Source organism: Ranitomeya variabilis, chromosome 7 (assembly GCF_051348905.1).
Source record: "Ranitomeya variabilis isolate aRanVar5 chromosome 7, aRanVar5.hap1, whole genome shotgun sequence".
Lineage (NCBI taxonomy): Eukaryota > Metazoa > Chordata > Amphibia > Anura > Dendrobatidae > Ranitomeya > Ranitomeya variabilis.
Window position 1 is genome coordinate 16,096,395 of NC_135238.1, and position 26,396 is coordinate 16,122,790.

Genomic DNA, 26,396 nt, shown 5'->3' on the forward strand with positions numbered 1-26,396 from the left:
TTACAGTCTGGTGGACCTGTGCAGTCAGCCCTGGTCCCTGTGTAGTCAGCCCTGGTCCCTGTGTAGTCAGCCCTGGTCCCTGCGGCCCTCACAAAGTAAGATAAGCACGTCTGATACCTGCCTACAAATAACTGATAGCTGTTAGAGCTCATTTTTTGCCCCAAATGAGCGTATTTCTGTTTAAAAAAAAAACTCCACAACTACAGACAGTTGATCTTTTCTGCCCAGAAAGTTACAATATGAAGAGCAGCTCTGGAGCACAAACTGCTGATCCAAAAAGTGACAAAGATTTTCTACATAAAATAAAAAGTCTACAGAACGGCCATCATGTTTATTTGAAACAAATAATTTCTCGTTCACAAGTTCATGATAAGGTAACGAGACAGAAGGTTTATCATCATCATCAGTGTGTACAGGGTGGAATGTCAGCGGATTCATCGTTTCTTGTTCTACTCCTGTTTCCTCAGTAACAAGACGTCTATAAGGAATCGTTATCAGCAGAAAAACCCTGCCGACCGTTCACAGCATCTGTCCATCTCACCACACACAGGAGACCGTCCACTGCGCAGGGAACTCCGACCGCACAGGTTTGGCAAAATAGAGGAAACTCTGATCACCTGTAGGAGAATGGGGCTCCCCATACAGAAGAGAAGGAGAATCGGCACTGGACGCAGAAAGAGTCTGGGAAATACAAGCAGTGTCAGTCCACGGTACATCACAGCTTCACAACAGTGTAGGCAAGTTATTTCTAACCATAGAGGGTAGTATTGCATTTATAAACAAATGAGGAGGTATTATAGTAGTTATATTCTTGTACATAGGGGCAGTATTATAGTAGTTATATTCTTGTACATAGGGGCAGTATTATTATAGTTATATTCTTGTACATAGGGGGCAGTATTATAGTAGTTATATTCTTGTACATAGGGGCAGTATTATAATAGTTATATTCTTGTACATAGGGACAGTATTATAGTAGTTATATTCTTGTACATAGGGGCAGTATTATAGTAGTTATATTCTGTACATAGGAGCAGTATTATAGTAGTTATATTCCTGTACATAGGGGCAGTATTATAATAGTTATATTCTTGTACATAGGGGGCAGTATTATAGTAGTTATATTCTTGTACATAGGAATAGTATTATAGTAGTTATATTCTTGTACATAGGGGCAGTATTATAGTAATTATATTCTTGTGCATAGGAGCAGTATTATAGTAGTTATAGTCTTGTGCATAGGGGCAGTATTATAGTAGTTATATTCTTGTATATAGGAGCAGTATTATAGTAGTTATATTCTTGTACATATGAGCAGTATTATAATAGTTATATTCTTGTACATAGGAGCAGTATTATAGTAGTTATATTCTTGTACATAGGGGCAGTATTATAGTAGTTATATTCTTGTACATATGAGCAGTATTATAGTAGTTATATTCTTGTACATAGAGGCAGTATTATAGTAGTTATATTCTTGTACATAGGGGCAGTATTATAGTAGTTATATTCTTGTACATAGGGGCAGTATTATAGTAGTTATATTCTTGTACATAAGGGCAGTATTATAGTAGTTATATTCTTGTGCATAGGAGCAGTATTATAGTAGTTATATTCTTGTACATAGGGGCAGTATTATAGTAGATATATTCCTGTACATAGGGGGCAGTATTATAGTCATTATATTCCTGTACATAGGGGGCAGTATTATAGTCGTTATATTCTTGTACATAGGGGCAGTATTATAGTAGTTATATCCTTGTACATAGGGGGCAGTATTATAGTAGTTATATTCTTGTACATAGGGGGCAGTATTATAGTAGTTATATTCTTGTACACAGGGGCAGTATTATAGTAGTTATATCCTTGTACACAGGAGCAGTATTATAGTAGTTATATTCTTGTACATAGGAGCAGTATTATAGTAGTTATATTCTTGTACACAGGAGCAGTATTATAGTAGTTATATTCTTGTACATAGGGGACAGTATTATAGTAGTTATATCCTTGTACATAGGAGCAGTATTATAGTAGCTTTATAAAAAGGGCAGAGTGATGTGTATGTAAGAAATTATCTTTCCATGTGACTTATTGCTATGTGTTTTATGTTATCTCCGGTGTGCAGTTTTGCCCTTTAGCACGCGCTCAGCAGATGCTAACAAGCTGCGATCACTCACTGTATGTGACATTGGTTATGACGCCCCCTCCTGGATTTCATGTTTTGTAGCTGCTGCTCTCTGAAATAAGAACATACACAGAAGGATCTTACTGACAAGGACGCAGCGTTTGGAGGAGACAGGATTTCATGAAGTTGCTTCTGCACTTTATAGCCATTGATGACAGCGCGTTCGCCGTGTGGGTAAAGGTAGTTGAGAGCTGGGGGGTTATTGGGTGTGTAAACTGCAAAGCAGCAAAATGCCATATAACAATACAGAACCTGTCAGTGCAGAAGATGGAGGCAAACATTAACTGTCTGTAAGAAGACAATAATCCCTCATGTAATGGGAAGCCCCTTCCATATTCTCCATCAGAGCCATGCTCAACACTGTGCTGGGACTTCCCGCTAAGAGAGGGGAGAGAAGCCTGCATCATGTATTCAGATACTCAGGGAAGGATGGGGGAGGGGAAGGAGGGAGGGAAGGGAGGGGAGGGAGGGGAAGGAGGGGAAGGAGGGGAGGGGAGGGAGGGGAAGGAGGGGAGGGAGGGGAAGGAGGGGAGGGGAAGGGAGGGGAAGGGAGGGGAGGGAGGGAAGGGAGGGGAGGGAGGGGAGGGAGGGAGGGGAAGGAGGGAAGGAGGGAGGGGAAGGAGAGAGGGGAAGGGAGGGGAAGGAGAGAGGGGAAGGGAGGGGAAGGGAGGGGAAGGAGGGAGGGGAAGGAGGGGAAGGAGGGAGGGGAAGGAGGGGAAGGAGGGAGGGGAAGGAGGGGAAGGAGGGAGGGGAAGGAGGGAGGGGAGGGAAGGAGGGAAGGAGGGAGGGAAGGAGGGGAGGGAGGGAAGGAGGGGAGGGAGGGAAGGGAGGGGAAGGGAGGGAGGGGAAGGGAGGGATGGGGAAGGGAGGGGAAGGGAGGGATGGGGAAGGGAGGGGAAGGGAGGGGAAGGGAGGGGAAGGGAGGGGAAGGATGGGGAAGGGAGGGATGGGGAAGGGAGGGATGGGGAAGGGAGGGGGAGGGATGGGGAAGGGATGGGGAAGGGAGGGGGAGGAAGGGAGGGGGAGGGAGGGGGAGGGAGGGATGGGGAAGGGATGGGGAAGGGAGGGGGAGGGAGGGATGGGGAAGGGAGGGGGAGGGATGGGGGAGGGGGAGGGATGGGGAAGGGAGGGGAAGGGAGGGGAGGGGGAGGGATGGGGAAGGGAGGGGAAGGGAGGGATGGGGGAGGGATGGGGAAGGGAGGGGAAGGGAGGGGAAGGGAGGGATGGGGAAGGGAGGGATGGGGAAGGAAGGGGAGGGATGGGGGAGGGATGGGGAAGGAAGGGGAGGGGAGGGGAAGGGAGGGGAAGGGAGGGATGGGGAAGGGAGGGGAAGGGAGGGATGGGGAAGGGAGGGGAAGGGAGGGATGGGGGAGGGAGGGGAAGGGAGGGATGGGGAAGGGAGGGGAAGGGAGGGATGGGGAAGGGAGGGGAAGGGAGGGATGGGGAAGGGAGGGGAAGGGAGGGATGGGGAAGGGAGGGGAAGGGAGGGATGGGGAAGGGAGGGGAAGGGAGGGATGGGGAAGGGAGGGGAAGGGAGGGATGGGGAAGGGAGGGGAAGGGAGGGATGGGGAAGGGAGGGGAAGGGAGGGATGGGGAAGGGAGGGGAAGGGAGGGATGGGGAGGGGAAGGGAGGGGAAGGGAAGGGATGGGGAAGGGAGGGGAAGGGAGGGATGGGGAAGGGAGGGATGGGGAAGGGAGGGATGGGAGGGATGGGGAAGGGAGGGGAAGGGAGGGATGGGGAAGGGAGGGGAAGGGAGGGATGGGGAAGGGAGGGGAAGGGAGGGATGGGGAAGGGAGGGGAAGGGAGGGATGGGGAAGGGAGGGGAAGGGAGGGATGGGGAAGGGAGGGGAAGGGAGGGATGGGGGAGGGATGGGGAAGGGAGGGATGGGGAAGGGAGGGGAAGGGAGGGATGGGGAAGGGAGGGATGGGGAAGGGAGGGGAAGGGAGGGGAAGGGAGGGATGGGGAAGGGAGGGGAAGGGAGGGATGGGGAAGGGAGGGATGGGGAAGGGAGGGGAAGGGAGGGATGGGGAAGGGAGGGGAAGGGAGGGATGGGGAAGGGAGGGATGGGGAAGGGAGGGATGGGGAAGGGAGGGATGGGGAAGGGAGGGGAAGGGAGGGATGGGGAAGGGAGGGATGGGGAAGGGAGGGATGGGGAGGGGAAGGGAGGGATGGGGGAGGGATGGGGAAGGGAGGGGAAGGGATGGGGAAGGGAGGGGAAGGGAGGGATGGGGAAGGGAGGGATGGGGGAGGGATGGGGAAGGGAGGGGAAGGGAGGGATGGGGAAGGGAGGGATGGGGGAGGGATGGGGAAGGGAGGGATGGGGAAGGGAGGGATGGGGAAGGGAGGGATGGGGAAGGGAGGGAAAGGGAGGGATGGGGAAGGGAGGGGAGGGAGGGGGAGGGATGGGAAGGGAGGGATGGGAAGGGAGGGATGGGGAAGGGAGGGATGGGGAAGGGAGGGATGGGGGAGGGATGGGGAAGGGAGGGATGGGGGAGGGATGGGGAAGGGAGGGATGGGGGAGGGATGGGGAAGGGAGGGATGGGGGAGGGATGGGGAAGGGAGGGATGGGGGAGGGATGGGGAAGGGAGGGATGGGGGAGGGATGGGGAAGGGAGGGATGGGGGAGGGATGGGGAAGGGAGGGGAAGGGAGGGATGGGGAAGGGAGGGATGGGGAAGGGAGGGGAGGGGAAGGGATGGGGAAGGGAGGGATGGGGAAGGGAGGGATGGGGAAGGGAGGGATGGGGAGGGATGGGGAAGGGAGGGATGGGGGAGGGGAAGGGATATGGCTGTTTCACCTGCATCCTGGTCAGTTCCTGTGGACTGCCGTCTTAGCTGGGACTCCCTGTTAAAGGTGATTCCACTGAAGGTTTGGTCAATGAAGGAGTCCAGGTCTCTGACTTCCTCGGTGGCTGTAATAACGAGTGACAGATGAGATTTGGACATTTCACCGCCTCTGACATAACGCAATACACGTACGTACATGTCCGGATAATAATGCCGTTATGTATATAGCGGCTCCAAATTCCTGAGCTTTGTACAATCAGGGGGAGGCAATGAATATGAAATATAACAAAAAAATAATAATTGCACAGGACCCTGCTCAGAAGAGCTGACAATGTAAAGAACAGAAACCCAGGCTAAGCCGGCCGCCCCCCACCAGGCGTCTCACTGAGAGGTAGATGCGATGTCCGATATCTCCCCCCCTCCCCCAAAGACTAATTCTAAAAATGTGAAAACTGTCTTCAATTCTCCTACTTCCAGGCTGAGATCTGATCATCTGAAGTTACAGGCCCAAAGCCTGAGGCCGCACCACTGACACATCCCCATGACATGTCCCATTCCGACTGCCGCACTGTTGCCATGGAGACCTTGTCTGGATGCAGTTTATCAAGGACATCAGTGTCCACAACACAACACTGAGCCCCATTCATCATTTGCACTCTTTTTTTCTTGCGCCAAGTCCTTCAAAATGGAGCCAACTTATTCATGAGTTTTGTGAAAAATGAAAAAAAAAAAAACTATTTTTGTCTTAACTTTTTTGCTCTATTTTACAGTAAAAAGTTGTATTATTTATAACAATTTGCTCAAAGAGTCCTCTGTACAAAAGAAAAAAAATAATCTTTTACCTTCGCTGTCGACAGGACCTCTGACATCGCTCCCAGGATTGGACTGGAATGAAAGGAATAATCCCGAAAATTATTAAAGTGGTAATCACATGGTATGTACAGATGTAGTGGAGCAGAGTTTGCTCTTTGGCATAACCCGTAATAACACTGTCATGTGGTTTCGCTTATGATTGCAAGTTCTTTACCTATTTTGGGAAAATCAGACTAAAATAGTCTTGTATGAGCCATAAACGGGTGTAGTGTTACCCATGTCCATGGCAAAACTCAGCCCCGATAATTGCAGAACACATGAACAATCATTCATTACCTTAGTCATCCAGTCACGGAGGTCTCGGCTCAAATCCGACTGTTTTTCCCGCACTACAGGAGTATCTGAGGAACGCCGGCTGCAAGACAGAATTCACATCTTACGGATTAAGGGGCGCGGCGTCAGAGAGAGAGCGTGTAAGAGAGCGTGAGTCTGAACTACAGAGCTGAAAGGTGTACAGTATATAAAAACAGAGGGATGTGTCCAGAAAGAAAGCAGGAAACATACCAGTGAGCAAAGGAATGTAAAAAAGAGAAGAAGGGTATATAAAAAAATCACCGGTGTGAAGAGGAGTGCGAGACGAAGTACGGGAGGGCACCGGGGTGCAGAGGAGAGCGAGACGACGTACGGGAGGGCACCGGGGAGCAGAGGAGAGCGAGACGACGTACGGGAGGGCACCGGGGAGCAGAGGAGAGCGGGAGGATGTACAGGAGGGCACCGGGGAGCAGAGGAGAGCGAGACGACGTACGGGAGGGCACCGGGGAGCAGAGGAGAGCGAGACGACGTACGGGAGGGCACCGGGGAGCAGAGGAGAGCGAGACGACGTACGGGAGGGCACCGGGGAGCAGAGGAGAGCGAGACGACGTACGGGAGGGCACCGGGGTGCAGAGGAGAGCGAGACGACGTACGAGAGGGCACCGGGGAGCAGAGGAGAGCGAGACGACGTACGGGAGGGCACCGGGGAGCAGAGGAGAGCGGGAGGATGTACAGGAGGGTACCGGGGAGCAGAGGAGAGCGAGACGACGTACGGGAGGGCACCGGGGAGCAGAGGAGAGCGGGACGATGTACTGGAGGGCACCGGGGAGCAGAGGAGAGCGAGACGACGTACGGGAGGGCACCGGGGAGCAGAGGAGAGCGGGACAATGTACGGCAGGGCACCGGAGTGCAGAGGAGAGCCGGAGGATGTACGGGAGGGCATCGGGGAGCAGAGGAGAGCGGGACGACGAACGGGAGGTCACCGGGGAGCAGAGGAGAGCGGGACGACGTACTGGAGGGCACCGGGGAGCAGAGAGCGGGACGACGTACTGGAGGGCACCGGGGAGCAGAGGAGAGCGGGACGACGTACTGGAGGGCACCGGGGAGCAGAGGAGAGCGGGACGACGTACTGGAGGGCACCGGGGAGCAGAGGAGAGCGGGACGACGTACTGGAGGGCACCGGGGAGCAGAGGAGAGCGGGACGACGAACGGGAGGTCACCGGGGAGCAGAGGAGAGCGGGACGACGTACTAGAGGGCACCGGGGAGCAGAGAGCGGGACGACGTACTGGAGGGCACCGGGGAGCAGAGGAGAGCGGGACGACGTACTGGAGGGCACCGGGGAGCAGAGGAGAGCGGGACGACGTACTGGAGGGTACCGGGGAGCAGAGGAGAGCGGGACGACGTACTGGAGGGCACCGGGGAGCAGAGAGCGGGACGACGTACTGGAGGGCACCGGGGAGCAGAGGAGAGCGGGACGACGTACTGGAGGGCACCGGGGAGCAGAGGAGAGCGGGACGACGTAGGGCACCGGGGAGCAGAGGAGAGCGGGACGACGTACTGGAGGGCACCGGGGAGCAGAGGAGAGCGGGACGACGTACTGGAGGGCACCGGGGTGCAGAGGAGAGCCGGAGGATGTACGGGAGGGCAATGGGGAGCAGAGGAGAGGGAGACGACGTACGGGAGGGCACCGGGGGGAGCAGAGGAGAGCGGGACGATGTACGGGAGGGCAATGGGGAGCAGAGGAGAGGGAGACGACGTACGGGAGGGCACCGGGGGGAGCAGAGGAGAGGGAGACGACGTACGGGAGGGCACCGGGGAGCTGAGGAGAGCGGGACAATGTACGGGAGGGCACCGGGGTGCGGAGGAGAGCGGGACGATGTACGGGAGGGCACCGGGGTGCGGAGGAGAGCGGGACGATGTACGGGAGGGCACCGGGGTCACAGAGCATCAGAGGTTCTTTACAGCTCTGTATAGTTATGTAGCAGAGGGGCAGCATGATGGCGCGGGGCTGCAGGTAATAACCACCTCTTCCTGATGGACACCATGGTCTCCTGGATCGCCTGCAGCCACCTCGTCCTCTCCTCGCTGCTGCCTGCAGCCTGAAGCACAAAACGGAAGCAATCAGCCCTGGATATTGCACCGCCACACTGTGCACCCTACAAACTAATGCATGCTCTTTCATAAACCAGTGCTCATCCATCTCCGCCCAGTTTGTATTCCTGCTAAATGTATTCTATTGTTCCCTGTTATCAGCCATTTCATTATGCTCGGACTACCGTCATATTTACCAGTAAGATGATTTTTCCGTTCCTCAGGGTCATCTCGAGGATGTGCCGGGATCCTGACGTAGCCGCACTGACCAATGTGAGCACCTGCTCCGGACACAGGGTGAAACGTGAGGGGGGGGGGGGGGTTTGGAAGAGCCGATAATCTTATTATTACTGTACCAACCCCCCCCCCCCCGCTATACTCACATCCCGCACGTCTATGGTGCCCCAGAGCTCCCCCTGCAGGAAGAACAGGGAGATCACATGAAGTTACAGGGTGTGTAATCACAGCTCAGCTCCGATTAAAGTGACAGGAGCCGTGCGGAAATACCACACACAACCTAAAGACAGGTGTGGCGCTAGAAGAAAGCAGCCATGTTTTCCAATCCTCAACAATCCCTTTCAGGTTTGCGTTTCTTACCTCTTTGTCATGACTCCCTCGCATCTTGAAGTATGACAGCTTCGTCCCGTTAAGTATAAACTGGTACGTCCTCCACTGGAATTTCTACCAGGGTGCAAAAAAAAAACAAAACAAAGAAATAATAATACTATACCGCACTGGTCTACAATGGGGAGTCCCTGCCCCGATACACAGGAGCTGACAATCTATCCTGGGTACATAGAAAGGGCCGCTCCTGAGCCGTCCTAAGAGGCCATTAATCAGTCCCCAATGTGGCAAGCTCCGCCTCCCTGACTCTGTATGGCTTCACATAAGAGTCCTGTGAACACTGACCTCAGACCAGCACACTAAGGGGGCACTTCTGGTCAGCCATTTTCCACCCCCCAGACTGACACCCCCTATTTTTCAGGTACCGGCTAAATTATAACATTCATTGTCCACAACTAGTAAATGAAGTATGAAAAACTCCACAGTCCCAACCCTCCAGGATGGTCAGAGAGCGGCTCCGGCTCCGCCTGTTGGAGCATGCGGTAGTCTCAGGTCTGCCCGTTGCCCTGTCCTCCATGCTTTACTTTGCAGCTGTGCTTCCTCAAAGCAGGGTTCTTTCATTTCCAAAAAGTAATATCCAGGGTTAGAAAAGATAGTTGATTTCTTCCGGACACAGCGCCACCCTTGTCTGCAGTTTGTGTCTGGTATTGCAGCTGCAATTCCACACACAACCAGTGGACAGGCGTGGCGCTGTTTGTAGATAAAGCAGCCATGTTTTTCTAACCCCGGACATCGATATCACTGATCAGTGACTCCAGCCGAGCTGCATTGCCTGTTGGAGTCTGAACTCCACCAGCAGAGGCCTCCTCTTGCTTTACACTGCAGCTCTGCTTGCTCAGATGATATATACTGTACATGGTGACTGTTTTTTTTCTCACCAGATTCTGCCGCCTCTTCTCCAGGATCCCAGACATCTGGGTTTGGCCTTTCCGGTCCATATCTCCCAGTGACCCCGAGCCTCAGCTCATCTGGCAGCAGCCGCAGGTTGGTATCGGACTTGGCAGCTCCGGCGGCAGCACGATCCTCACCAGGACGGCCGCCGCAGATACCTGAACTTTGCTTTCTTCCTTGTAGTAATTGCTTCTATCAAAGTTCACCTGCCGAGCGGGGAAATCTGTGATGTCACAGCGAGGTCCCCGGGGTCCGGTTACATAATGGCGGCTTATCCGTCTGCTTCTGGAGATGAATGATTGATGAGTGTACGGTGATGAGCGGCCGACCCCAGCCTGGATTACTCATTACCCAAATAACAGAGCAATAAACCAAAAGAGGAAAGTTCTCACAGTGATAAAGGAGCCGAGACGGATCCAAAACCCACAGCGACAAGGTGCGGAGGGGGCGCCATTGTGCAGGTTGTGTAATGCCTGGAGATCCCTGCAGAGGGCGCTCTATGTAATAGCTCACAGCTCCTGAAATGCCAATGCAGGGGGGCGCGGAGCAAAACAGTCCTTTCAAGATCTGCGCTTGTCGTCAGCGAATGGAAACATACTTTACATCTAGAGGCTGAAAATCTGCCGCCGGGACCTCAGGGGCGGGGTGATGGGACCTCAGGGGCGGGGCAACAGGCCCACCAGCTTTGAATCAGCTCACATTAATGAGCTCTGCAGGTTATGATCAGGATGTTCCTATTCACTGACAGCAAGTAGAACTCTTGAAAAGCTAAGTGAGTTGGCTTTAAAAGAAAAAAGTTACCAAACTTTTCACTGTGCCATGTGTTTAAAGTGAACCTCCACCTTTTATCACTTTGCAGGGGCTCTCCGGCTCCACTCCCTTCCACGCGGGGGGGGAGGCGAGCGTTGCTGGATGACAATTATAAATGGTGAGACCCTGTTCTTTTCTAGGGCAGGGTTCCCCTTCACAGGAGTCTGTCGGCCCTGAAATCCCGACATAAAGGGCAGCTCCTTGTAGGGAACGTGGCGTTAAGAATCTGTATAACAGCTTTGAAAAAAAAAAATTTTTGTGTGTGTTCATATGCAAATGAAGTAGTCAGCACACGGTGGGCGGGGCATGTGGTTTAACACTGGGCATGTTTGTCCACCTAGCTCCACCCCCCGCTTCACTGTGACAGCACTACGCTTGCTAGCTGAAAGTGTGGGAAGTTGGGCACTCTGGACTGTGACCACGCCCAAGTTGCTCAGAGACTCATTTGCATACTAAAAATAAATAAATTAGTAACTCGAGATACAGCTCCGATTAGTGCAATGTTCCCTCACAAGGGCCTGTGACTACTTCAAAACAGATCTCATAGAAGACGGACTCCCTGTAAAACGTTTACTTGTGGCCACCACTAGGGGGAGCTCAGATTACCGCACACTTGGTTATTATTGGGACGAGTCTGCAGTCAGCTCCTGAGCTCCCCCTAGCCCTGCCCAGAGACGGGCGACGCCGCCAGGCCCTGCCCAGAGACGGCTGACGCCGCCAGGCCCTGCCCAGAGACGGCTGACGCCGCCAGGCCCTGCCCAGAGACGGGCGACGCCGCCAGGCCCTGCCCAGAGACGGGCGACGCCGCCAGGCCCTGCCCAGAGACGGCCGACGCCGCCAGGCCCTGCCCAGAGACGGGCGACACCGCCAGGCCCTGCCCAGAGACGGCCGACGCCGCCAGGCCCTGCCCAGAGACGGCCGACGCCGCCAGGCCCTGCCCAGAGACGGCCGACGCCGCCAGGCCGTGCCCAGAGATCGGCGACATCACTAGGCCCTGCCCAGAGAAGAGCTCCCAGCAGTGCAGAGTATTTCAGAGGAGGCCGACACTGATCTTGTGGTAGACCATTGGGAGAGAAGAGCTCCCAGCAGCACAGAGTATTTCAGATGACAGGTGCTGTGCCAAGTCCTTCCTAGCACGATCCCTTGACATCACTAGCTGAGCCCAGGACCACCAGTCACCCCCGACGTGCCCCCCCCCCGTGTCACGTACGTGCCCCTCAGGTTATAACAGACAACAGAACATTATAATTTGGGGTTTTCTTTAAAATTGGTTTATACATAATTAGATCCGGTGTGAAATCGTCCGTTCACGTGAGACTGTACACACGGCTGACCACCATGGCCGATCGTCCAGAACATCGGGGGTCCGCACTGCAGACTGTTCAGCTAGGAGCCCCCTGATTACTGCTGAGAATTACATCAGATCAGTTCATTAGGAAATTTAGAAAAAAAAAAAATACAACTCTGCATCCTCCATCTTCACTTTGGTTTTGTCTCCGCTCCATTCACTTCTCCACAGCATTTATTGATCCTGAGCTCAATCCAGTCTTCTACTCCAATCACATCCAGAGCTGCGGCCAATATCCCATAATGCACTGCTTTCTGCTGTGCACATTACATCTCCGATAATGCAACACAGCAAGAGACGTGTGCACAGAATTGTGACTGCAGCTCCGGCTGTGACTGGAGTATGAAGTGGCGCCCGGCCTGTACATGCTGCCAACGCAAAAGTCAATTCAACACTGGAGGGGGAAAAAAAGTTTTAAAAGGTAAAAATGAGGACACAACACCGTTCCTTTGTCAGTGCCCGAGCAGAAGGGGTTAAAAGTGTCGGGCGGCAGCTCCTCCGGGCGGTCACAGTGGTCGTGCAGTGGATGCTGGTCAGTATCGGGAGGTGCAGAGGCAGCGCAGGTTATTTGCTGCGCAGCAGAGCTTTGTACAGAGTGAATCCCACGACGGCGGCGACTGTGGCTCCCAGCGCCACCCGCAGCCAGAAGGAGGCTGTGCTGAGCTCCGTGTCGTGCAGGTGCCTGCGGGGGACGGTGAGAGAGGCGTCAGGGAACAAGGCGGTAACATCAGCACAATGGACCCTGCAAACAGCCCCACAAAGCTCCGCTTTCAGATCGGAAAACAGACTATAAGGTCCAACACTGATCATATATTGTGGGTTGAGCTGGCCAACAGCGGGGGGGGTCCATCTAGACCCCATGGCGGTGCCTCTGAAATTAGTCTGTATTTTGACAGTTTAAGCCCAGTTTTAACCGTCAGGCGGACCACCCCCCATGAATTAATGGCGTACAATACTCACGGAAAGGCAGCAGCCGTGGCCAGCTTGTTGTAGATGGCTTTGTCCACAGAGCCCTGGCAGCTGAAGTGGTACGGTGTTGGCAGCCGGTGCTTGTGGCAGAACTCGGCAGGGGAGATCCCGTGCTGCTGCTTTACTTCTCCTTGGTCCCATTTACAGCCCACAAACAGGCAGGGCGTCTGACTCTCCATGTAATGTTGCTGCAAGAGGGGCGAAATATGGAGGGGAGATCAATATGGAGACATTCCAGTAATCTGGCGCTCAACAGTCCAGAATCTGTGGTCAGGGGCTGGACCGGAGGGATTCTCGGGGCAGAGATCACAACCAGAGGGACTTCTCATTCCTGGGCCTCGGGCACCCTGATTGTCGCGTCACACTTCATCCATGGATGCCAGACTATTGGACCCATGTGAGACAGTGAGTAGTAGAGGTCATCCTCCCGCCCCGGACACGCACCTTGTAGATACTGGCGCAGTAGTTGAAGGATTTGGGGTCAGTGACATCGTACATCAGGCAGGCGACGTCGCAGGCGGCATCCGACTGCTTCAGGAACTCCGTGTCCACGTCCACTTCAAAAAGCTGGGGGAAGCAAGAAGCGGACAAAAAGTCAGTGCACCCCCCGATTCTGAATTAGGGACAGTCTCAGAGGTTCTCCCCCATGCTGCACACTGCAGCTTTGCTTTTTCTTCAGATTGGCACAAGGGCGATTTATATAAGAAGAAAATGATGATCAGGAAGCACGATTACAGGGAGAGGCCCGAGGAAGAGGAAGGGGCTGTAATACCCCAATAATGGCCGCTCTGAGGAGCCCGCAGCGTAAAGCGTCTCCGAGCAGCTTCCTGCGAGTGTCAGTGTCAAAGTCAGGGAAAAGAAATATGAAGACTGGATGTAACCGCAACAAATCCTCAGCTGTGAGACATTTATGAGATTGGGGTTTCTGGCTCTTCTCAGCCAGCAAAGATGTGAAAAATGCCGAATACAAGGATCAACATGTAGTCAGGAAAAACTAGGTGGCAGGAGAGGCGGCGGCAGCACACAGACGTGCGGGGTGCCGGCGGCGGTGGCAGCACACAGACGTGCGGGGTGCCGGCGGCGGCAGCACACAGACATGCGAGGTACCGGCGGCGGCAGCACACAGACGTGCGGGGTACCGGCGGCGGCAGCACACAGACGTGCGGGGCGGCGGCAGCACTTACAATGAGATACTTCTCCTGGCCGCCCACGAGCACCGTGTTGACGGAGTAGAAGGAGGGCTCCCTGAGGGTCCGCAGCTGCTCCTGAGGATGGAGAAGACGACAGGTCACAGGGGCGATGGCTTGTGGGCAGACAGGAACATACAGTAATACTGGGGCTGAGAAGCTTCTCATGGAGGAGCAGCAGAGATAAGCAGAGCTGACGGTCACCATCACCGCCACCTGATAAAGGAAGGTGACAACAAAGAGGCCTCTGACCCGCGCTAGTGATCAGTTATCTGCCGGACAAGGTCTCTGCTTCCTGCATACGACGGATGGAGATGATGGACCGGTACTTTGCCCCCTCACCTCCAGGTTCTGCCCCAGGAACGCCCGCAGGAAGGCAGATTTACCCGTCCCGCGGGGGCCGATCACTTTACATAGGAAAATGTTTCTCTGCGTCTGTCCCTTCTCCAGGTCAATCCGCTTCTCCCGGGTCACTGAAGGAGACAAGAAGACGCGTCCAGTAACAATACCCATCGTAGAGGGCCGTGCCCCCCGCAGATCAACCGAGCTCGTCGGCTCGATCACATCTGGTGCGGCTCATCTCCCAGCGAGTAACCGACCATCATCGGCCTTAGCCCAGGTCTGGCCTCACCAGCGGGCGACATGTAAAGCAGCCCTCCGGACCCCCGACGTACCGGTGATGGCCTGCGTCTGGCTGTCCTGCTCACACAGGATCGGATACCCCAAATACCCCAGATGTTCCAGGCAGCGATGGACGTCCAGATAGGCCACCAACCTGTGAGGAGGAAGCGCAGGACAATGCAGGACCTGGCAGGACCATGAGATCACATGACACAGCGCGGAGAACTTACGTCCACTGGCACATGAACCCGTGGAGGGGGAGCAGGCCGTTCTCAGCCAGGCACACGGTGCTGCTCAGCTCCGGGCCCCAGGGGGTGTACGGGAAGACGCTGAAGAAGCTCTGAAGCTCCGAGCGACTTAGGGCACCATCACCATCCTGAGGACACAGGGGAGACTAAGGATCAGACTAGGGGGTAAACGAGGGGTCATCATCTGATAAGGGCCCCCCAAAGTAAGAGACTCCCACTCCGATTAGTGATTTCTAGGGGCACTGGATATTCCTGCAATCAGATCATTGACCCCTAATTAGGAAAGAGGGGTCCAAGCTTAAACATAACCAAACCCAATGCTCCTGATCTGCCCCAGTGTCCGGACAGGGGGCTTCTGTGGTCCTCACCAGGTCGTGCTTCTCGAAAATCTTCTGGAGGAACTGATAGCCAAAATGGTTGAGCTCAGTGGAGGAGTCATGGGGGACACGCAGCCTGCGGGGGGAGAAAGATGTCTGTAAGGGGTCGCCTAACCAACATGGCTCCTGAATAGTTCTGCCCCAACTGCCCCTTACTGCGGGATGACCGGGTCATGCTGCGCCCTCCGCACCAGAGGAGAGCTGGCTGACAACCCTGGATGGCAGTTACACTGGTTGTCAGCCAGCTTTCCCCAGAGTCAGGGATGTATTCTCATGTGAAGCGGCTCGTGAAGGGTTAAGCAATAGTTGGCAGCGGGTGCAGGAGCGTCTGCCGCGTGTGAGCAGATTTTCAATGCAGATGCTGCAGTCAGTCGCACGCTCCGTGATGGCTCAATAAAACCTGTTCTTGGATCCGTCACTGCTTGTGCGGAGGCTGAGCGAAGCCCGGAGGAATAACGCAGCGCGCTGGGAGAAATGCTCTGCACGCTGCTCCGCACCCCACAGCACTGCCGCTCCGGGAAGCTGAGATACCGCGGACTGTTGGTAGAGTCCTCACAACCCAAAATCACTGCCGACAGCTCCTCGTAGCTCAGCTTCCAGCACCATGTGCAGTCTTAAAGAGCTATGCCTATCAATGCTATAGCTCCGCTAGGAGGGGGGCTCACGGATTGGGGTCCGATCCTGAAGATCAAGGGTCTAGTGGAAATCAGGAAGATTCTGACTCACGGTGGGTAGAGGTAGTCGTCAGTGAGCTCCAGCGTGTCGTCATAGCCAAAGCGTCGCAGTATCGTCCATGTGGTCTCATGGCGCCCCCGCTGGATGAAGAGGGTATTGAGGAAAAGGAAGCCTGGGATTAAAAAGGAAAACCCCTTACTTGTGGAGCACAATGGCCGCCCTCATGGTAGATCGCTGTCGTCTCTCCCGACTCCCACATACAGACATAATCAATTATTATTTTTTTTTTCTTAAATTGCCAGTTAGATAACCCCTTTAATGCCTACTCTTAAAGGGTAGGTTACCGGTAAAATACACAACAGAGCATGTGACCCACTCCCATCCCACCTCATCCCAAACCTCACCACAGTCTTCATCCCAACCCTAACCCATCTCTTCAACCTATCACTAACAACTGGTGTTTTCCCCTCAAGCTTTAAACATGCCTCCATCACACCTATCCTCAAAAAGCCGTCTCTTGACCCATCCTCTGTATCTAGCTATCGCCCTATATCACTTCTCCCCTATGCCTCAAAACTACTGGAACAACACGTCTACCTTGAACTGTCCTCCCATCTCTCTTCTTGCTCCCTCTTTGACCGCTTACAATCTGGCTTCCGGTCACACCATTCCACTGAAACTGCCCTAACTAAGGTCACCAACGACCTCTTAACCGCCAAGTGCAAGCGACACTACTCTGTCCTCCTCCTCCTCGACCTGTCGGCTGCCTTTGACACAGTGGACCATTCCCTATTATTACAGACCCTCTCATCCCTTGGCATCACAGACTTGGCCCTATTCTGGATCTCCTCATACCTAACAGACCGGACATTCAGCGTCTCCCACTCACACACCACCTCCTCACCTCGCCCCCTATCTGTCGGAGTCCCACAAGGTTCAGTCCTTGGGCCGCTGCTCTTCTCCATTTACACCTTTGGCCTGGGACAGCTCATAGAATCTCATGGCTTTCAGTATCATCTCTATGCTGATGACACACAGATCTACATCTCTGGACCAGATATCACCTCCCTACTAACCAGAATCCCTCAATGTCTGTCCGCTATTTCATCCTTCTTCTCCGCTAGATTTCTGAAACTTAACATGGACAAAACAGAATTCATCATCTTTCCCCATCTTACGCGACCCCCCCAACGAACCTAACTATTACAGTAAATGGCTGCCCACTCTCCCCAGTCCCACAAGCTCGCTGCCTCGGGGTAATCCTTGACGCTGATCTCTCCTTCAAACCACATATCCAAGCCCTTTCCACTTCCTGCCGACTTCAACTCAAAAATATTTCACGAATCCGTTCATTCCTCAACCAAGAATCTGCAAAAACCCTAGTCCATGCCCTCATCATCTCTCGCCTTGACTACTGCAACCTCCTGCTCTGTGGCCTCCCCTCGAACACTCTCGCACCCCTCCAATCTATTCTAAACTCTGCTGCCCGACTAATCCACCTGTCCCCCCACTATTCCCCGGCCTCTCCCCTCTGTCAATCCCTTCACTGGCTCCCCATTGCCCAGAGACTCCAGTACAAAACCCTAACGATGACATACAAAGCCATCCACAACCTGTCTCCTCCATACATCTGTGACCTCGTCTCCCGGTACTTTCCTACACGCAACCTCCGATCCTCACAAGATCTCCTTCTCTACTCCCCTCTTATCTCCTCTTCCCACAATTGTACACAAGATTTCTCTCGCGTATCCCCCCTACTCTGGAACTCTCTACCGCAACATATCAGACTCTCACCTACCATCGAAACCTTCAAAAAGAGCCTGAAGACCTACCTCTTCCGACAAGCCTACAACCTGCAGTAACCACCGATCAGCCAACTGCTGCACGACCAGCTCTATCCTCACCTACTGTATTCTCACCCATCCCTTGCAGATTGTGAGCCTTCGCGGGCAGGGTCCTCACTCCTCCTGTACCAGTTGTGACTTGTATTGTTTAAGATTATTGTACTTGTTTTTATTATGTATACCCCTCCTCACATGTAAAGCGCCATGGAATAAATGGCGCTATAACAATAAATAATAATAATAATGTGATCTCACCGCTCAGCGTCAGCCCATTGTCCCGCACGCCCTCCGCTGTATTCTTCCTGACAACCATCTTCACGTCTTCCATGGCCTGAGGAACCAAGGGGTTCCCGAAACAGGACTGCTACCTCCCAAGAGACGGCGAGACACCGATCAGAAACACAAGAACAAAGGCATCTGGTACATACAAAGGGTCCTACACCCTGGGGGGCGCGGACCACGCGCTGTGTAAGCAGTGAGGGCAGCCATGGAGATCGGGGTCAGATACCTGGAAATAGTTCAGCTCGTCGTCGCTCAGGATCTGGTTGTTGTCCTGGTCGGAGATGGTGAAGATTCGGGTCAGCGCTTTCCTGCACTGCGGCCTGAGCTGGAGAAGAATCAGATGTAATGAGCCACGGCCCGGCCCCCCACTTCTCACCTACGTGGGCACCGGTACTCCCCACCATGCCACCACAGCCACGTACCTGCTTCTCCTCCGGGTCGTACAGGGGGGCAGTGGGGTGCAGGACAGCTTTCTGGGCGTAGTAGAAAACTTCAGAGATGTTCTTGAGGTTCTTGGCCGAACACTGGAGGACGGAGAGACCTGGAGGTGACTGTGACTTAGCGGCTCATATAGGTACGATACCGGCGTAATGCCGCTATCTCATCACCGGGGGCGCCGCACCACACGGCCACTTACCTCCACGCAGGTCTCGATTTCTGAAAACTGGTTCATAATTGGGAGGATGGATTCCATGGAGCTGCCACACTGGAGGTCCGACTTATTCCCCACCAGGATTATGGGAAGCCTGCAGGGAAGAGAACGCTGATAAGACGCAGGTCCGCTGCCCACCACCAGCAGGACGGGGAGACGACACAACCGTACCGGGAGCTTCGCTCCACATGGCCGTTCACCAGCGGGATCCACTTGGAGGAAATCTGGAAGGAACATTCCTAATTAGTAATAAGGTTATTGATATAAATGTAATTACATGTGAGGAGCCTGGATGAGCGCAGACATCTGATCTCGGCTCTCAGCCCAGTCCCCATGATTTTTACATATCTCACTGTCAGCCCCTTGTCCCTCTCTCAAGCTGTAGAGCGACACCTATACTATGTAATATTCTATTCTGCACACACAGCATCAGATGCACCGTACACAGTACGAGGAACTGACGCAAAGCAGGACGCGAGCATAAAGAGGCGAGGAGACGGGCCGGAGCTGCAAAGTCTCCATAGTTCTACTTGATAACATTCTTCACTCCCTGCGGCCACCACTAGAGGGAGCTCACAGATCTTTACATAGAGCTTCCCTTGTATTAAGCTATGGAGCTCCCTCTAGTGGAGGCTGCAGGCAGAGCATGTAACAGCGCAGAGGGTTTGGAGCTCTGCAATAGGAAAACTGAACCCCAATCACTATGAAGTAATCAGCACAGAGTTTTGGATCTAATCATATAATAAAAATAAATGATAGAAACTCCTTTAAATTGCCAATATCAAGTGTAACAGAGCACGTCAATGTCATAACGAGCGCAGTTCTGAAGTCGTAATCCTCACCTTCTCAATGGTGCTGGACTCCGAGACATCATACACAATGCAGACAACGTTTGCCTGAAAATAACAGAATCAGCAGCAAAAGTCAGAAAATAATCAGCCCTCCCTCCCTGACACCGTCCCCAGACCCCCCAAACACCATCCATCTCCAGAATCCTCCTGGGCATCTGAGCTCAGGGGTCATATATGCAGGAGTTACTGCGGAGGACAGCGATTAGCTGCAGCGCTTACAACATGAGTAATGGTCATTTCACTGCATTTCCTGCTTCATGACAGATTTACAATTCTGGACGATCCCTTTAATATCGGACACTTCCATGTTCAAAATAGGGGGTCTGGAGAATGTACCCAATATCCGTGATCAGAGCCCTCCCTGGCTGTTTCCTTGCCATTTGTTAGCAGCGTTTCTGTTAGCCATTATAACGTGTCATCCTCTAAGGACTCTCGATTCGGGTTCCCCTTCTTCATGCCCAGCACCGTCCTCCCCGCACACAGACTGGTGCAGGGCCTATAACCACCACCAGAGGGCGATCTGTACACAGCAGCACATGGCTCCTATTATTCAGAATACAGATCGCCCTCTGGTGGTGGAAGCAGGAAATGTTGGAGATCTTTTTGCTGATTATTTGGCTTTTAGTGGTAGTGGCGACGCCGCTCGCTGTTATCTGCCGGGCAGCGTGTGACGCGTCTCTTACCTTCACAATCTCATCCCTGATCTCATCTTCCGTTTGCTCCACTTCTATGGATATAAGATAAGAACACGAGCGTCCGTTATACTGCAGGACGGAGGACGATCACTGTATGATGATCCAACATGGACATCACTGGGAGCACAGAACTCCCCACACCCCGTGTGTGCGCAGCTATGATCTGACTGCACCGCCTGTGGAATCAGGCGGCCAAGAGCCTGGTCTGCCTGGCCTCCATGCTTTACACTTCTGCTCTGATCCTCTAATAACAGCTCTACTTTACGACGCCAGCTGAGCCGTCAGGGTGTGACGTAGTGTGAAACATCCCATCGAAGCGCTAGACTGCTGTGGGGTCTCTCCCCTGGGATTTGGAGGTTTCGCCCCCAGCAGTTTGCCCCCCTTTGTCCTTGTGGTTCATGAATTCCCGTCCGTCATCAATCCATATGTCACAATAGTACTGTACAGAGCGCTGCACTTTTCTGACATCTTAAATCAACTGTTTCCATCTGACGCTCACGGGGAACCGCTGGACTGCACTCTGTGACCCAAGGAGCTATCATCCTGGGGGCCAAATGTGCGGGGGCCGAACTGCTGGGAGCAAAACATCCTATAACCAACGGGGGAGCAGCGGACGGACACATCCGTCCCAGAGCGCTGTCTGACTCTATAGAAGTGACATATCCGCCAGAGAGTGTACCGGCGCAGGGGAGGGTCCCGAGGAGAAGGGCCCGGCGCAGGGGAGGGTCCCGAGGAGAAGGGCCCGGCGCAGGGGAGGGTCCCGAGGAGAAGGGCCCGGCGCAGGGGAGGGTCCCGAGGAGAAGGGCCCGGCGCAGGGGAGGGTCCCGAGGAGAAGGGCCCGGCGCAGGGGAGGGTCCCGAGGAGAAGGGCCCGGCGCAGGGGAGGGTCCCGAGGAGAAGGGCCCGGCGCAGGGGAGGGTCCCGAGGAGAAGGGCCCGGCGCAGGGGAGGGTCCCGAGGAGAAGGGCCCGGCGCAGGGGAGGGTCCCGAGGAGAAGGGCCCGGCGCAGGGGAGGGTCCCGAGGAGAAGGGCCCGGCGCAGGGGAGGGTCCCGAGGAGAAGGGACCGGCGCAGGGGAGGGTCCCGAGGAGAAGGGCCCGGCGCAGGGGAGGGTCCCGAGGAGAAGGGACCGGCGCAGGGGAGGGTCCCGAGGAGAAGGGACCGGCGCAGGGGAGGGTCCCGAGGAGAAGGGACGGGGACTATCCTGATGGGACCCCCTCCAAACCTTTCTTCCTCTGCGAGCGTCCCTGGGCCGTGCAGTCATGCTATAACAGGCGGCCCCATTATGGGCGGTCCCGGCCCCCCGCCTGTCAGCAGAGACGTCACATTTACACTGGGTAACGGCATGACTAACAATCGGCGCTGCGGTTACCGGACGTATCCACGATGTGTGTGGGCACTCGCTCCGGCGTCACGTCGGCCGGGATGGTGATCTCCTCCGCACGGGCCGGCACCTGGTGGACGCAGAGGGGTCAGTACCAGCAGCGACGCTCATCTGCTGACGGTCTGCTGGGAGTTGTGGTTCGGCAGCAGCGATGATGACGCAGCGCACCTACCTGATCCGGGAACTCCTCCCCCACCAGCGCCATTATCAGAGACGTCTTCCCCACTTGGGCTGCGGGAGGAGAGGGAGGAGACGGGTCAGTACAGACGGAGGCGGGGGCTGCCCATGATCGGGGGTCTGCGCTGGGCCATCACTGCTCAGCATTACGGGGGTCCCAGCGGTCAGGACCCCACAATCAGCACGTGGAGAGGGGACAGTACACAGAATACCGAGTGACAGTCTCCATAACGTCTCTCTGGTCACATCCAAAGCTGCAGCCGGGTCTGTGGTCACCTGAGCGCAGGGCATTGTGGGAGCACAGATACTGGGTCACATGACCGGGGTAAGCAGCGGCTCTGCAGCTTTGGATGTGACTAGAGAAGAGAATTCCACGGACATCTCGGAAGTCACAGCCAGAACCTCCAGCTCCCGCCTGGGACAGGACGCGGCCATGTGCGGAGGTGACATTGACGCCCCGCACCGCTCGCCGCCCCCGGGACACAACCTGCCGCCGCCTCTCCGCCCCCACGTGCCCTCGCTCTCACCCTCCCCCAGGAGGAGGATCCGCACGTCCCGCTTCATGATCCCGGTGCCGCTAACATGGACTTCCGGGTGTCCAGGCGGACAACCAGTGACAGGACTCCTCCACTTCCGGCGTCTCTGCAGCAACCCTTACGTCACTTCCGTTCCACGCTTCCAAGCGCGAGTGAGAGGCGTCAGGATGCCATGGTAACGGGAGAGGGGCGGAGCGGATGCCTGGCGGAGCGCACGTAGCCCCGGGGAGGGGAGCAGTCACGTGACTGCAGGTGAGCGCAGGCGCGGATTGGGCGCGGATTCTCCACATTTCCGCGTCACTTGCTGATTTTGCGGCTTCTGTGTTGGCGTCTGATCCTCCCATCATTTTGCACTTTTCTTTTGTTACTTTTTTGTTTCTTTCCTTTTTTTATTCTTTTTTTTTTTCCTTGATAATTTCTCTTCTCCGGGTTCCCGGTATCTTGCTGTTGCGTCTCCCTCCGGTCCCCGCGGGTTCAGGTTTCTGGAGTTTTCAATTTTTTTTGCAATTTTTTTTAAAGGATTTGTGAGTTTTGGTGCAAAAAAATTAAAAACTGGTGAAAGACAAAAATAACGAACGTTCATGATTCTATGGAAAATACGCGGCCGGTCAGAAATCTGAGATAGTGAATCCGGAGCGGAAGTCTGTGCCACAGCGCCGCCTGCAGGAGATGGGCGGTAATGACCGGTGCCGCCTGCAGGAGATGGGCGGTAATGACCGGTGCCGCCTGCAGGAGATGGGAGGTAATGACCGGAGCCACCTGCAGGAGATGGGCGGTAATGACCGGAGCCGCCTGCAGGAGATGGGCGGTAATGACCGGTGCCGCCTGCAGGAGATGGGCGGTAATGACCGGTGCCGCCTGCAGGAGATGGGAGGTAATGACCGGAGCCGCCTGCAGGAGATGGGCGGTAATGACCGGTGCCGCCTGCAGGAGATGGGAGGTAATGACCGGAGCCACCTGCAGGAGATGGGCGGTAATGACCGGAGCCACCTGCAGGAGATGGGCGGTAATGACCGGAGCCACCTGCAGGAGATGGGCGGTAATGACTGGTGCTGCCGCCTGCAGGAGATGGGCGGTAATGACCGGTGCTGCCGCCTGCAGGAGATGGGCGGTAATGACCGGAGCCACCTGCAGGAGATGGGAGGTAATGACCGGTGCTGCCGCCTGCAGGAGATGGGCGGTAATGACCGGTGCTGCCGCCTGCAGGAGATGGGCGGTAATGACCGGTGCTGCCGCCTGCAGGAGATGGGCGGTAATGACCGGTGCTGCCGCCTGCAGGAGATGGGAGGTAATGACCGGTGCCACCTGCAGGAGATGGGCGGTAATGACCGGAGCCGCCTGCAGGAGATGGGCGGTAATGACCGGAGCCGCCTGCAGGAGATGGGCGGTAATGACCGGAGCCGCCTGCAGGAGATGGGAGGTAATGACCGGTGCTGCCTGCAGGAGATGGGAGGTAATGACCGGTGCCGCCTGCAGGAGATGGGAGGTAATGACCGGTGCTGCCGCCTGCAGGAGATGGGCGGTAATGACCGGTGCTGCCGCCTGCAGGAGATGGGAGGTAATGACCGGTGCCGCCTGCAGGAGATGGGAGGTAATGACCGGTGCCGCTACCTGCAGGAGATGGGAGGTAATGACCGGTGCCGCCTGCAGGAGATGGGAGGTAATGACCGGTGCCACCTGCAGGAGATGGGCGGTAATGACCGGTGCTGCCACCTGCAGGAGATGGGAGGTAATGACCGCTGCCGCCTGCAGGAGATGGGAGGTAATGACCGCTGCTGCCTGCAGGAGATGGGAGGTAATGACCGGTGCTGCCGCCTGCAGGAGATAGGAGGTAATGACCGGTGCCGCCTGCAGGAGATGGGCGGTAATGACCGCTGCTGCCTGCAGGAGATGGGAGGTAATGACCGGTGCCGCCTGCAGGAGATGGGAGGTAATGACCGGTGCCACCTGCAGGAGATGGGCGGTAATGACCGGTGCTGCCACCTGCAGGAGATGGGAGGTAATGACCGCTGCCGCCTGCAGGAGATGGGAGGTAATGACCGGTGCTGCCGCCTGCAGGAGATGGGAGGTAATGACCGGTGCTGCCGCCTGCAGGAGATGGGAGGTAATGACCGCTGCCGCCTGCAGGAGATGGGAGGTAATGACCGGTGCTGCCGCCTGCAGGAGATGGGAGGTAATGACCGGTGCTGCCGCCTGCAGGAGATAGGAGGTAATGACCGGTGCCGCCTGCAGGAGATGGGCGGTAATGACCGCTGCTGCCTGCAGGAGATGGGAGGTAATGACCGGTGCTGCCGCCTGCAGGAGATGGGCGGTAATGACCGGTGCTGCCGCCTGCAGGAGATGGGAGGTAATGACCGGTGCTGCCGCCTGCAGGAGATAGGAGGTAATGACCGGTGCCGCCTGCAGGAGATGGGCGGTAATGACCGCTGCTGCCTGCAGGAGATGGGAGGTAATGACCGGTGCTGCCGCCTGCAGGAGATGGGAGGTAATGACCGGTGCCGCCTGCAGGAGATGGGCGGTAATGACCGGTGCTGCCTGCAGGAGATGGGAGGTAATGACCGGTGCTGCCTGCAGGAGATGGGAGGTAATGACCGGTGCTGCCTGCAGGAGATGGGAGGTAATGACCGGTGCCGCCTGCAGGAGATGGGAGGTAATGACCGGTGCTGCCGCCTGCAGGAGATGGGCGGTAATGACCGGTGCTGCCGCCTGCAGGAGATGGGAGGTAATGACCGGTGCCGCCTGCAGGAGATGGGAGGTAATGACCGGTGCTGCCGCCTGCAGGAGATGGGAGGTAATGACCGGTGCCGCTACCTGCAGGAGATGGGAGGTAATGACCGGTGCCGCTACCTGCAGGAGATGGGAGGTAATGACCGGTGCCACCTGCAGGAGATGGGCGGTAATGACCGGTGCTGCCACCTGCAGGAGATGGGAGGTAATGACCGGTGCCACTGCCTGCAGGAGATGGGCGGTAATGACCGGTGCCGCCTGCAGGAGATGGGCGGTAATGACCGGTGCCGCCTGCAGGAGATGGGCGGTAATGACCGGTGCCGCCTGCAGGAGATGGGCGGTAATGACCGGAGCCGCCTGCAGGAGATGGGCGGTAATGACCGGTGCCGCCTGCAGGAGATGGGAGGTAATGACCGGAGCCGCCTGCAGGAGATGGGCGGTAATGACCGGAGCCGCCTGCAGGAGATGGGCGGTAATGACCGGTGCCGCCTGCAGGAGATGGGCGGTAATGACCGTAGCCGCCTGCAGGAGATGGGAGGTAATGACCGGAGCCGCCACCTGCAGGAGATGGGAGGTAATGACCGGAGCCGCCTGCAGGAGATGGGAGGTAATGACCGGAGCCGCCTGCAGGAGATGGGTGGTAATGACCGGTGCCACCTGCAGGAGATGGGCGGTTATGACCGGAGCCGCCTGCAGGAGATGGGCGGTAATGACCGGAGCCGCCACCTGCAGGAGATGGGAGGTAATGACCGAAGCCGCCTGCAGGAGATGGGCGGTAATGACCGGTGCCGCCACCGCAGGAGATGGGCGGTAATGACCGGAGCCGCCTGCAGGAGATGGGAGGTAATGACCGGAGCCGCCACCTGCAGGAGATGGGAGGTAATGACCGGAGCCGCCTGCAGGAGATGGGAGGTAATGACCGGAGCCGCCTGCAGGAGATGGGCGGTAATGACCGGTGCCACCTGCAGGAGATGGGCGGTAATGACCGGAGCCGCCTGCAGGAGATGGGCGGTAATGACCGGAGCCGCCACCTGCAGGAGATGGGAGGTAATGACCGGAGCCGCCTGCAGGAGATGGGAGGTAATGACCGGAGCCGCCTGCAGGAGATGGGCGGTAATGACCGGTGCCACCTGCAGGAGATGGGCGGTAATGACCAGTGCCGCCTGCAGGAGATGGGCGGTAATGACCGGTGCTGCCGCCGGCAGGAGATGGGCGGTAATGACTGATGTCGTCGCCTGCAGGAGATGGGCGGTAATGACCGGTGCCGCCTGCAGGAGATGGGCGGTAATGACCAGTGCCGCCACCAGCAGGAG

At 55.7% G+C, this 26,396-nt stretch overlaps 2 protein-coding genes and 1 long non-coding RNA gene across 5 annotated transcripts; 1 reads left to right on the top strand and 2 right to left on the bottom strand.

The window, feature by feature from the left end:
* Positions 1 to 317: 317 nt before the first annotated feature.
* On the bottom strand, positions 318 to 11,151 carry LOC143785398 (uncharacterized). Of its 2 annotated transcripts, XM_077274202.1 has the most exons (10): positions 9,691 to 11,147; positions 8,786 to 8,869; positions 8,572 to 8,604; positions 8,386 to 8,469; positions 8,123 to 8,196; positions 6,121 to 6,199; positions 5,814 to 5,856; positions 4,983 to 5,096; positions 2,178 to 2,237; positions 318 to 681 (listed from the first exon to the last, which is right to left on the bottom strand). In XM_077274202.1, the coding sequence occupies exons 1-9, from the start codon at positions 9,748 to 9,750 to the stop codon at positions 2,215 to 2,217; spliced, it is 594 nt and encodes a 197-aa protein (XP_077130317.1). In that variant the 5' UTR covers positions 9,751 to 11,147; the 3' UTR covers positions 318 to 681; positions 2,178 to 2,214. The 2 variants fall into 2 exon arrangements, with proteins under 2 accessions (XP_077130317.1, XP_077130319.1); XM_077274204.1 differs by lacking the exon at positions 8,572 to 8,604 and having other exon boundaries at positions 9,691 to 11,151.
* Positions 5,827 to 10,023, top strand: LOC143785400 (uncharacterized). 2 transcript variants are annotated; one of them, XR_013217979.1, is made up of 5 exons: positions 5,827 to 5,905; positions 6,180 to 6,267; positions 8,413 to 8,461; positions 9,694 to 9,796; positions 9,887 to 10,023. It is a non-coding gene; the product is annotated as an uncharacterized LOC143785400 (long non-coding RNA). The 2 variants fall into 2 exon arrangements; XR_013217980.1 differs by having other exon boundaries at positions 6,180 to 6,257.
* Positions 11,152 to 11,761: 610 nt separating the features above from the next.
* RHOT2 (ras homolog family member T2) lies at positions 11,762 to 22,484 on the bottom strand. The gene is made up of 19 exons (XM_077274201.1): positions 22,348 to 22,484; positions 21,816 to 21,874; positions 21,632 to 21,713; positions 20,251 to 20,294; positions 19,559 to 19,612; positions 18,888 to 18,940; positions 18,702 to 18,810; positions 18,487 to 18,588; positions 18,291 to 18,389; positions 18,038 to 18,146; positions 15,990 to 16,110; positions 15,255 to 15,339; positions 14,869 to 15,014; positions 14,692 to 14,792; positions 14,360 to 14,490; positions 14,015 to 14,095; positions 13,275 to 13,397; positions 12,822 to 13,018; positions 11,762 to 12,543 (listed from the first exon to the last, which is right to left on the bottom strand). The coding sequence occupies exons 1-19, from the start codon at positions 22,382 to 22,384 to the stop codon at positions 12,426 to 12,428; spliced, it is 1,851 nt and encodes a 616-aa protein (XP_077130316.1). The 5' UTR covers positions 22,385 to 22,484; the 3' UTR covers positions 11,762 to 12,425.
* Positions 22,485 to 26,396: the final 3,912 nt, after the last annotated feature.